At 37.9% G+C, this 12712-nt stretch overlaps 1 protein-coding gene across 1 annotated transcript in view; it reads left to right on the top strand.

Moving 5' to 3' along the window:
• The window catches only part of LOC107569183 (parathyroid hormone/parathyroid hormone-related peptide receptor-like), a 35372-nt gene extending 25024 nt beyond the window's left edge, over positions 1–10348 (top strand). Inside the window, exons 4-13 of the mRNA XM_016255192.1 lie at positions 2952–3073; positions 3552–3646; positions 4139–4292; positions 4399–4552; positions 4695–4755; positions 6031–6097; positions 6294–6388; positions 6470–6611; positions 7194–7235; positions 9923–10348. Of these exons, the coding sequence (XP_016110678.1) occupies positions 2952–3073; positions 3552–3646; positions 4139–4292; positions 4399–4552; positions 4695–4755; positions 6031–6097; positions 6294–6388; positions 6470–6611; positions 7194–7235; positions 9923–10348 (1358 nt within the window). The remainder of the gene's footprint in view (positions 1–2951; positions 3074–3551; positions 3647–4138; positions 4293–4398; positions 4553–4694; positions 4756–6030; positions 6098–6293; positions 6389–6469; positions 6612–7193; positions 7236–9922) is intronic.
• Positions 10349–12712: the final 2364 nt, after the last annotated feature.

A 12712-nucleotide genomic window follows, 5' to 3' on the forward strand; every position in this document is an offset into this window, starting at 1 on the left:
CCAAAGTAGTTTTGCTTTCACAATGAAACACAGCCCCTACATGACATGGCGGCGGCGGCAACAACAATACTACAGCGAGAATAAAAGTTACGCCTTCTTTCTTTGCGTGAACATTTGGGCTGCATTATGCCAATCTTCCCATATCGTGACGTAGACATGTGGGGGCATGTTAGAACGAGCCGTTTAGGTAGGCGTGGTTGACTCTTAACTTTTATAAAGAATATCTCTTTGGATTTGAGACTTTAGTCTTTGCAACTTTACAGATCTTCTTTATGCACCAAGACTTTGTAACAGTCCAAAGAGAAAGGAAAAATTGAAATCCCATCATATGACCCCTTTAATAAAGACTCTATTAGTAAAGACTGTCGGCCATCTTAGCCAGCTCTCGTAAGTCCTAGATTGTCATGCTGGTCAAAGCCATGCAGCCTTGTTCTGTCATTTGCCGAAGGAACAGCTCTTTGAATATAAAGCAGGGCTTATGGTCACCGAACAATGTCAGCATGTGGTCCATAAGCTTAGAGGGCTTTGCATCACCCAGTCCTGGTAACGAAAGAAGCTGCCTCAAACGCAATTCAGTCAATCCAAAATTTCCCAACAAGTATGTTTTAAGAGTGCCATACTTGTCCCTCTCAGGGGGCTCATTTAACACGGTTACCACTTGCGATGCTGTGGAGCTGCTGAGCAAAGCTACTAGGTAGTAATACTTTGTGTCATCTGCAGTGATGTCTCGCAGTGTAAACTGTGCCTCTGCCTGTGCAAATGACTCCAGGTTACGAATGTAACCATGGTTCCCCGAGAGAACGAGACCCTGCATCGGAAAACACTTTGGGAATGCCTTCAGCGTGACCATGCTCTGAATCACATGTAAAATCAGTCCAATGGAAGGGCGAGACGTCACAATCGGGTGACGTAGAGCTATAAAAGCACGTGCAGTGGAACCGTCTGAGCCATGGCATCAGGACTCTCTTAGCTGAAGTCTTCTATCAGGGCAGGACCCAATGAGACATGCTTGGCAGGGGCTCCCAAACCACCAGGTGACCTACTAAGGGAACCAGTCTCTCGAGACTGGCTTCTGGTGCACTTAGAGCGGCTAGGTCGGTGCCCTGAAGCGGCGGACTGGTAGGGAACGGCTGAACTAGCTGCTCTAGAAACCTCCGAAGAGGTAGCGAGCCTCTTAATAACGCTACATTTCTGGGCGGTGACTGAGAGAAGTGCTCGCCGGAGACCGCTGCACCCTGGCTGGGTGGCAGGGTTGGCAGATCGATCTCCTGAAGGCACTGAGGAGAGACAGGCACCGTATAATGAGGTGTACACCGCTCATCCCCAGAGGGGGCCGGCCCTCAGAAGTCCTGGGCCCTAGGCGTCAGGACGTTTTAATCGAAGACTATCGAGCGAGAATGACGGTCCGCAGATCCGCTTTCCGCTAGAAGCCTTCGGCCCGGGAAGGAGCTGCATGAGGAGCTGGAACACGATTGGTTGGGGCTGCTCCCGCCCAGCAGCCCATTGACCACCTCAACCTCCTTGGAGGAAATTTTTATTTATTTGTTTTCCAAGAGCTCCTGTATATCTAACTTCTCATAGTCTCAAGAAATAATTCATTTAAATTCCTCAGAATAAAATGCACCCAAACAACCAGACAAGTAAACATGGTCTGGTGTGATAAGATTCATATCAAAACCGAAAATGATGTAATGCGAGCAGCAGCGCACAAGCCGCTCGGTCACACAAACAATATCAATCTCCTCGGAGAAAGATAGCTGCAGCAGCGAGCTCTCACTCAGAGGGGGAAGAAGCCGCAGCGTGGGCTTCTGAACCCCGAGAGAGAGCGCTAGATCTAGGGAATGTGGGTGGAAATAGGGAGAGCCCATCTCCAACTCGTTCGCCAGATCATGTGCGATCCCTGCGATCTCAATCGCTGCCGTGCCTCAGCAGCAGCGGGACCGGAACCGCAAGATCACAGGCACGGACACACTCCTCGGAGCGTGCCCGACGAGAGCGGATCGTTTTGCAGCGGGAAAAGCACAATCAGCCCCCCGAGAACCGCAGCGCGGGATTCCGATCCCAGAGAGCGGGCACTGGATCATATGCGAACCCCACGAGCGCCCCCGCCGCTCCGAGGAACGCTGGTGAAGGCTCCCTCCTCAAAGAGAGCCTTCCGAGAGCAAATCATACGCAGTAACAAACGCTCGCAATGCGGGCAGTCAGCTCCCTTGAGAACTGAATCTGCGTGCTTCACTCCCAAGCAGACAACATACAAACTGTGCGTGTCCCCACCCGAAATATAGCACGGGCAGGGAAGAACACACAGCCTGAACGTTGCCTGCTCTCGCCCAAATGCTTCTTCTTGGCTGAAGCTTGACATAATGGAGCTTATGAGTGGACAAACAACACTAAATAAGACTCACAACAAATAGTGACTGACACACACACACACACAGAGTGCTTGCTTATCTTGACAGAAAGCTGACACCGGTTACACCGCACGTGCTTTTATAGCTTCCTGGTCTCTACGTCACCCGCCTGTAACGTCTCGCCCTTCCATTGGACTGATTTTACATGTGATTCAGAGCATGGTCATGCTAAAGGCGTTCCCAAAGCGTTTTCTTACGCAGCTCGAGTTCCTGAAGGGGAACCATGCCAAGGCTTGCTGTCCCCAAAACTCTGGTAACTTGAGAGCACCTGCGCTGGCCTTCATCTTGTCAAACCATAACAACAAAAAACTCTGGAAACGTCCAAGAGTATCGGGGTCACTACATGTAGGTATTTGTGCGATTAAATGAACACAGACAACATTAAAATTGGATGAAAAGCTGTGAACTGGCTATTGCTTTTTTCCACCACAGGCAACTAAACATATCAAACACTGTATGTGAATTCTGTCACATATTTAAGTGTATGCAGCCACACTATATACTTAAGTATTTAGCATTACAGTTTTATGTGCATTTTAGGATACGCATATCGCCACTGTGATGCATCAGGTAACTGGGAGCAGGTATCCACTATAAACCGGACATGGGCTAACTACACAGAATGCACCACCTACCTGCACACTAACCACAGCGATCAGGAGGTGTGTATTTTTTAATAACTCCTAGGCAGCTATTATCCAATTTATGGCATGCATTACATTTCTGTTGCTCATATTATACTATATATTGCTCATATTCATACTATATACATTTAAGAATGTAACTCATTGGCAGAGTCAATTAATTGACATCACCTGGTAGATGGCTAAACAAAATGGTTAAAAAAATCAATATTCAATAGATTAAATTGAAAGAGGCACCTGAACCATTTATTTAGACCAGAATATCATAGATAGTTTGATATGTACTCTTTTTACATGTTTCAGTCACCAACCACCAATAGCAACCACACAGAAGCTATCAGCATAGCAACACAAAAAAATTTATATAATATTTTTTATTTCATTTTTTTTGTCTAAAAGATAAGAAAATAAGATCATGGACTAAAATGAACAGTCTTTTACAGTCACATTTACATACGTTCAATAATATGTTTTCTATTTTACTGTGTTTATTTAGGAGGTCTTTGAGCGACTTTATCTCATGTACACTATTGGATACTCCATATCACTGGTCGCGTTACTGGTGGCTGTCTTTATCCTTTGCTGTTTTAAGTAAGTGCAAAATTAACATTTAGACAAGATAAATATCAAGTTTTTAATGTAAGAGTAGCATTGAATATGATATCCATGTGTTCAGATACAGACTTATGAGATATCTTTGCTATGATCTGATCAGACAGTCAGCAGGTCCTCTGCTCACTGAGAAAGCTATAGTTGTAAGAATAAAAGTTGAAAGAATAGTTGTAATTTACCCATGCAGAACTTTTCATTCAGTTCACACTAGTAATTAATAACAAGAATCAAGTAATTGTAAAATTACATATAAAGATGTACTTAAGTCATACTTTAAGTGGGTCAAAAACACCCATAAGTTCAATTAATTGCACTTAAAAAAAGTTACAATTCATAATGAAAGCAATCTGGATGTACTACAGCTGCATTGTCATGTGACTTACAGTATGAGACAATGAAATTAATAATTTTCCACAACTACTTAAAAGTCAGTTTGATTATTCTCCTTTCTCTGTTTCTTTTTTTCTATAGACGTCTCCATTGCACCCGTAACCACATCCACATCCACCTCTTCACCTCATTCATATGCCGAGCAATCAGTATATTTGTGAAAGACGCCGTTCTTTATGCTGTCATAGATGAAGGCAAACTAGAAGATGGGGCCATTGGACAAAGACCCTACATGGTACTTACAAAAACACATTTGCAAATGAATACATAAATACTGTACATAAATAACACAAAGTGTCTGCAGAACCCAACATTGGTTTTATTGTTCTGTGTGCTAACAGGTGGGCTGCAAGTTTGTTGTGACCCTCTTCCTGTATCTCTTGGCAACCAATCATTATTGGATCCTGGTGGAGGGTCTGTATTTGCATAGTCTGATCTTCATGGCCTTCCTGTCTGATAAAAACTGTCTGTGGGCTTTAACAATCATAGGCTGGGGTGAGTTGTCACTTTTGATTTGAAGATAGCATATGATAGTAACATTTTGTAGAGCAATACATTATGGCATTGAGGGTACAAAATGTAGATAGTATTCTCCTTTAACTTCCTGCTTCAGTCTCTCTTGCTTCCTCTTACATAGGAATACCTGCAGTGTTTGTATCCATATGGGTCAGTGCCCGGGTGTCTCTGGCAGACACACAGTAGGTTTACACACACAAACAAGTGGCACACATGCGTGCAGTGCCTACATGCAAAGGTTTCTGTTAAAGCTCTAAATGTAAACCTTGGAATATGATCTCCTAAGTTCCCTGCCTTCGGCCCGAGACTCTGGGATTGGCCCTAATATCCCCACAACCCTACATAGGACATGCAGTTTGGAGAATAAATGTATTATCTTCTGGGTGATGAGCTTTGTTTGGCTTTAACTTGCACTTTTAGGCCAAATAGGTCCCATCAAACCACAAAACTTTTTTTCCAAAAGGTTTAGGTTTTGTCACATAGTTTTTAGCAAATTCCAGGCAAGACCTAATGTTGGCCTTTCTAAAAATAGTCTCTGGCTGAACCTGTGAAGTCAAGATATTTATGGTGCGGTCAAGCAGTTGTTTAAGTAGTTCATGTTTTTATTAATGTATTTATACATCATCTATATTAAGCAGCAGTGTGCTGCAGGGTTCTATTCTTGGATCGATTTTATTTTCACTGTATATGTTTCCATTAGTCTACATTTTTTTGTAAAAACAATATTTCATATAATTTATATGCTGATGATACGCAGCGGTGTATTATACTCATTCCAAGTGGTTCTTCAATATTTAGTTTCTTATGGGCCTACATTGTTTAGGTAAGATTAAAGCCTGGGTGTCTAGTAATAAAATAAGGCTTTTTTGAGTTAATAATTTTGGTAACGCTTTACAATGAGGTTTCATTTGTTAAAATCAGTTATCTATATTAGTTAACATAAATAGTTATACAAAAGTTGTACTATTATTGTTTTACTATTAGTTAATGCACTGTGAACTAATAACTAATAACATTAATATAATTTTATTAACTAACATTACAAAGGTTAATAAATGCTGTAAAAATATATTATTAATTGTTAGTTCATGTTATGTAATGCATTAACTAATGTTAATAAACCTTATTAATAAACCTAACCTAATTGTAAATGGTTACCAGAATTGTTGTATATTACTTTTTTGTTGGATGCTGTCCAGGTGCAGCAAGATTAATGTGCAAATGGAAAAAGTTTCAAATGTTTGTTGAAAAAGTAGGTAATTTGCTCTGGACTTTTTATAGAGGATGTGTGAGGAAAATACTCAAGAAAAACTCTGAACTGTGTAATGAGTGTCCCAGTGTAAAAAAAGTTTTAAATAATTAAATATTCCTTTCACATTACAACACAGTAAAATAAAGATAATAGATGATTGAGAGTGCTTTCTAAAGCATTGAAGGCTGGATTTCTTTATCTCTAGGTGCTGGGATATAAGCGCCGGCAATCTCAAATGGATCTATCAAGTACCTATCCTGGCAGCCATTGTTGTAAGAAAATATATATTTTTCTCTAATTAATACTAATAATAATTCAAATTTTTCAATTAAATATATCCTATGCAGTAACAAAAATATGTACTTTATAAAATGGAAAATATATTATCCATATTTTATAAACAATAAACGCTTCCTATCAGAAAATCCCTACTGAAAAGTCACTTATTTTTGTGTTTTATTTATCTAGGTAAACTTCTTTCTCTTCCTCAATATCATCAGGGTTCTGGCCTCTAAGTTGTGGGAAACCAACACTGGAAAACTAGACCCTAGACAGCAGTACAGGTTATAAATTACTACACACACGCGTACGCGTTTACGCATGTAAATACACATGTGATTTGTAGTGATTTGTTTGCTGTGTAGGAAACTGCTGAAGTCAACCCTGGTGTTGATGCCACTGTTTGGAGTTCATTACATGCTGTTCATGGCTCTTCCATACACTGAGGTCACAGGTCTACTGTGGCAGATTCAGATGCATTATGAGATGCTCTTCAACTCTTCACAGGTATAGTCTACTTTCCAAAAAAATTAATAAATAAATCAGATCCACTCATCTGGGGTCAGGCGTCTCCTTTGACCTGGCAAATTTTCCCCAAGGGCATTTTTAAACCTATAATCTGCAAGTAATAGATGTGAAGGAAATTACTTTGGGATTCAATTGCTAAAAATTGAATAGTCTGCCGTTATGTTCACAGTGACAATGATTTACACTTTCTATAGAAGTTTAATTAATTGATTAATTTTCAATAAGAATTGATGAATTAAGATGACAGGGTTACACTTTACATGCATTAACTGACATTAACTAATAGTGAACAATTAATTGCTTATGGTTTTTATTAATATTGTTTACATTAGTCAATAAAATACAACTTTTTATTGTTACTGTAGTTCATGGTATCTAAGGTTCTTAAAATAAAATGAACAGATACAGCTTTTAAACATACAAATTGCTTGTCAATGGAGCTTTTCATGTTGCTTTAATTTAATTAGGGAACATGAAGCATCATACATGGTTGCTGCCCTGAAAAATTGCATGATTTTTCTGGTTATGATTTCATTGGAATTTTTCATTTCATTTCCACAGGGTTTCTTTGTGGCATTTATTTACTGCTTCTGCAATGGGGAGGTGAGTGTTTCACACTTTATATTAATACGTGTGTACTTACCGTATTTACCCAGTGTGACTTGATGGTGTGAACTTGAACCGTTCAATGAGCTTTCTTTGAAAAATGCATGTTTAAATGATTAGTTCACTTCCAGAATAACAGTTACCTAATAATTTACTCACCCCCATGTCCTCCAAGATATTCATGTCTTTCTTTCTTCAGTCGAAAATAAATTAGTTTTTATTTTTAGGAAAACATTCCAGGATTTTTCTCCATATAGTGGTTTCAATGCAGTTTCAAAAGGCTCTACACCAGTGTTTCTCAACCCTGGTCCTGGGCGCCCCCAAACACTGTACATTTTGTGTGTCTCCCTAATCAAACACACCTGATTCAACTCATTAGCTCATTAGAAGAAACTCCAGGACCTGAAATGGGTGTGTCAGACAAGGGAGACATACAAAATGAGCAGTGTTGGGGGGCGCCCAGGACCAGGGTTGAGAAACACTGCTCTACACCATCCCAGCCAAGATATAAGGGTCTTATCTAGTGAAGCAATCCGTCATTTTCAGAATTTTTTTTTTCTTTTCAACTGAAGAAAGACAGACATGAACATCTTGGATGACATGGGGGTGAGTAAATAATCAGGAAATTTTTATCCTGGAAGTGAAATGATCCTTTAAAGATGCAGAGTGTAATTTAGGACAGAATGTAATTGTAAGAATAATGCCTTTAGCTAATGTTGCTGTTTTGGGCTGGTTGGAGAGCTCAAATAAGCAGAGCAATGTTTTATTGACAGTTTATACAGTTTTGGGGGGAATCAAACACAAATGGCTTATATTTGTTTCATTTGTCTCTACATATTTAAAGGCATATTTCACTTAAAGGGGTCATATGATGCTGCTAAAAAGAACATTATTTGGTGTAATGAAATGTGTTTATGCGGCTTAAAGTAAAAAAAAACACATTATTTTACGCCTTCTTTCTTTGCGTGAACATTTGGGCGGCGTTATGCAAATCTTCCCACATAGTGATGTAGATATGTGGGGGCGTGTTAGAACGAGCCGTTTTAGGTAGGCGTGGTTGACTCTTAACTTTTATAAAGAATATCTCTTTGGATTTGAGACTTTAGTCTTTGCAACTTTACAGATCTTCTTTATGCACCAAGAGCTTGTAACACTCCAAAGAGAAAGGAAAAATTGAAATCGCATCATATGACCCCTTTAAAAATTTAAGTTCTGTCATCTTTTACTCAAACTTTTAATTTAGAGTTCTTGTCTGTGTCGTGTGACTATGGCTGAAAATTCTTATACACAATTTGGACCGACAAAGTTGAACACAGGATTTTAATTTTTGGGTGAACTATCCACCTTATAATAATTTGCAACGTGAAAGATGCTATTTTCTGTGAGTGTGCAAGGCTTCTGATTCATTAGTCACCATAGGTAAATTAACAAGGAGAATAAAAAGTGCTATAAACTATTTGTGTTACAAACCAGTGTGTCTATAATTGCAATAATACGGTACTACATTAAAATAATAAAATAAATACCAGTTTCCAATATCAAGCAGCACAACGAGCTGTTTTGTTCAGATAAAAATAACTGGAAGCTGATGACCCCAGAAGCCTTTAAAATTTTTACTTAAAATTTAGGTGGATTGATGTATCTCAATTCATACTGTGCATATTCATTGCACTATGCAATTTGGTAGCATAAATAGTAGTGTGTTCACACTGAAAATTTCAACAAAAAGTGCACTTCACATACTCAGACCATGCACTTGTGCACTGAGATTTCACTAGTAAGCTACTAGGCTACTACAGTGGGGTAAAAAAGTATTTAGTCAGCCACCAATTGTGCAAATTCTCCCACTTAAAAAGATGAGAGAGGCCTGTAATTTTCATCATAGGTATACCTCAACTATGAGAGACAAAATGAGAAAAAAAATCCAGAAAATCCCATTGTAGGATTTTTAAAGAATTTATTTGCAAATTATGGTGGAAAATAAGTATTTGGTCAATAACAAAATTTCATCTCAATACTTTGTTATATACCCTTTGTTGGCAATGACAGAGGTCAAACGTTTTCTGTAAGTCTTCACAAGGTTTTCACACACTGTTGTTGGTATTTTGGCCCACCCAATTAATTCTTTAAAAATCCTACAATGTGATTTTCTGGATTTTTTTTTCTCATTTTGTCTCTCATAGTTGAGGTATACCTATGATGAAAATTACAGGCCGCTCTCATATTTTTAAGTGGGAGAACTTGCACAATTGGTGGCTGACTAAATACTTTTTTGCCCCACTGTATAAGGCTGGAAATTTATTTTCTTGCATTTTGAAATATATTTTGGTATATGAAGGATAAAACTAAATATATTTTCAATTTCCAAAAAATATTTCATTAAGCTTTTAGCATATATTTGAAATATATTTTGGTCAGAAAGTATATATTTTTTGCTGTATAGGTTATTACATACAAGGGCTACGAGACTCCAATGCCACATTACAGAATATCCTTCATACACTAGAAAGTACATAGTATAAGTGGTTTTCATTTGGGTCACAACATATTTCGTTAAGCTGGAACAAGTGACTGTATTTTAACATAGAGGAAACCACATACATCACCTTTAAATTTGTGTGTGTGCCAGTGTCTTAACCCTTTTTCTCTGTCTCTTTCTTTTTTTATCTCTCCATCATGAACAGGTGCAGGCAGAGCTTAAGAAGGCTTGGCTGAGGCGCAGTCTTGCAATAGACCTGAAGCAGAAAGCTCGTGTCAACAACAGTGCGGGATGTGGAAGCGGCTACTATGGAGGCATGATGTCACACACCACAACTCAGAGCGTGTGTCTCAGTGTCAGCGGCACTAAAGGCCTGCCTCTGGGCACCATGGGGTCCAAAGGACAATCACGTCTCCACCATTCAGGAAACTTACCTGGGCATGCGCCTCACGACACAGAGACTGTGTTTTTTACAGTGCGGCAGCATGAGCTGGTTCTGAGGCAGAATGATGGGAAAAGGTCTCCATGCAAGCAGACCAGCAAGAATGCAGAGGAAAGTGAGCATGATTTTGTAGCAGATGATGAACATTCAGGTTCCATGTCTTGGAAAGAACTGGAAACAATGCTTTGATGGTCTCCTGGCTGAATATCAGTGGTTCTTACTATGGTTAGAAGCCCTTAGTATTAAATAGTCTAGAATTAAATACAAGTTAAGCTCAGTCAGCAGCACTTGTGGCATATTGTTGACCACAGGTTGAATTTCACAATTGCACAATTTAATTTCAACTAAGTTTTCATTTTCTTAAAAAAAGAAAAAGAAAAAGAAAAAGAAAAAAAGGTTACGTGCGAATGTAAATGTTGAAATACTAATTTGTGTTTCAATAGTATAACCACATGATGTAAACAATGTTAACATGAATTTAATGTGAAAAATCACTTACTAACCTTTTTGTGTTTGTGTGTGTGTGTGTGTGTGTGTGTGTAAAATTATATTTAGTTTCACAACTTTCACAGTTCAGATTCACAACCATACACTCAGATTCTAAAAAAAAAATTACTGTAAAAAATTGTAATCTAATTTACCGCTCAAATAATACATTTTAACAGAAGAATTAATGTATTAATAAAAGAAAATAGATAAATTAATTTATAAATAAATTTATAAAATTTAAATCTTCCAAAAACTGGCCTCTTTCACTTACACTGTATGTGACTCACCATTACTTTTTTTTTTTTAAGAAAATTAGAAATTAATCTAAATTATTTTTTATGGTACATTATGCCACAAAGACTGTTTTTCACCTGCCAGACAATTAAACAAACAAGCAAACAAAAATCCCATGGATTTACATTCAAGAAAGAACAATATCTAGAGGTCTCATGGAGGAGTGCAATTTTGACTTGGGCCAATAAGCAACCATCTAGCAACGTCCTAGCAACCACCCTAAACACCCTATACTAACTACATAGCAACATGTTGAAAACAGATAGAAAACACTGTAGTAACCAACCCAGCATACTAACATTGTAACATTGTAGAGTTTCTAAAAGTGCAAGCACCACTCATTTTCTTGAGAAAATGTTGTTTTTAGTATTGTAATTATGGATGTCTGAATTTGAGATGTCAAGCAAAAACGTATATTTGTCTGTCATGCATATTGTGCATATAGAGAAAATGAAAATGTCTGAAAATGAAAACTTTTGTCAAGTAATGAACCTGTAGGCCACTAGAAATTTGCATGATAAAAGTTTCACATTTGAAATGAACTGTAAAAAAGAATGCTTACTATCAGTCTTTCAAATATCATCTCAAAATAACGTCATGCATTAAAAACCTGCATTAGTATTTGTGAGACAGTCCACGTTGTGCCATCTCTTCAAATTTCTGCCCAAGCCATTATGATATTATGATACTTCCTTTAATCTGCATTTGAGCTCTAATTTTGGAGATATTATGATTTGTTGCACAGCTAAATGCATAATCATGGTTATAATGATAATGATATTTTGTGATTTTGTATTTAGAAATTCACCTGCCGACTGACAAAAAAAGGACCATGTAGTGTTTAATGTAAAATTGATGTGTGTTGAATAAAATCTGTACGGTCTGTAACAAGTTTAATACTTATTTTAATTATTTATTAAATATGTAGCCTATGTCACTGGAATATGTACTTCATTAATGGCAGTCATTATAATGTTAATGATGAACACAGTAAACTTCACCAGGTTTCACCAGGACACAAGGAAACCAGCACTTACATTAAAAATCCCATTGCAAATCAGTGACTAAATTATGTCCACAGTGTAAGTGGAGATATTCGTTTTCCTAAAAAAAATTTGATGTAAGGTTTAAAAAATGGATGTGAAAGAATGCATGGGTTTGTGTTTGACTGTCAGATATTTTTACTTCTATCCCAATTCAAAACAAACATTTTTTCCTTCTGTTATGGATCCGCTCTTTCCCTCAGTCTTTCTTCTACTCTAAAACGATATATTTCACATTCTTTCAGCACCCTGCCCTAGATGCCCTCTCACTGCAGTCAGGAATTTCACAGCAGAGCTTCAGGTCTAAACCTAGCCCTGGACATAGACAGTCTCTGCCTGCTTCACATACAAATGTGCAAGAACATTAAACTTAACATTAGCATTGTTGGTTATATTTTTTGCCATTATGAATCTGCATTACACATCAAGTGAGCAATTATTGACACCTTTTCATATTTACATTTCACAGTGCAACAAAATAAGGGTAGTGTGTGTGTTGCATGTTTTAGCAATTCAAATGATGCTGCCAAAAGGACCTCTGGTGGATATATGGGTAACTGCATCTCAATCAAGTTTTTGGTATGGAAAACATGTGGGGCTATGCATTATTATTAAAAGAAATAGCTCACCCAAAAATGAAAAATCGCTGGAAATTTACTCACTCTTAGGCCAACCAAGATGTAGATGAGTTTGTTTCCTCATTGGAACATATTTTGAGAAATGTATT

This window comes from Sinocyclocheilus grahami, unplaced genomic scaffold (assembly GCF_001515645.1).
Source record: "Sinocyclocheilus grahami isolate Dianchi unplaced genomic scaffold, SAMN03320097.WGS_v1.1 scaffold1321.1, whole genome shotgun sequence".
In the NCBI taxonomy this organism is placed as follows: Eukaryota; Metazoa; Chordata; class Actinopteri; order Cypriniformes; family Cyprinidae; genus Sinocyclocheilus; species Sinocyclocheilus grahami.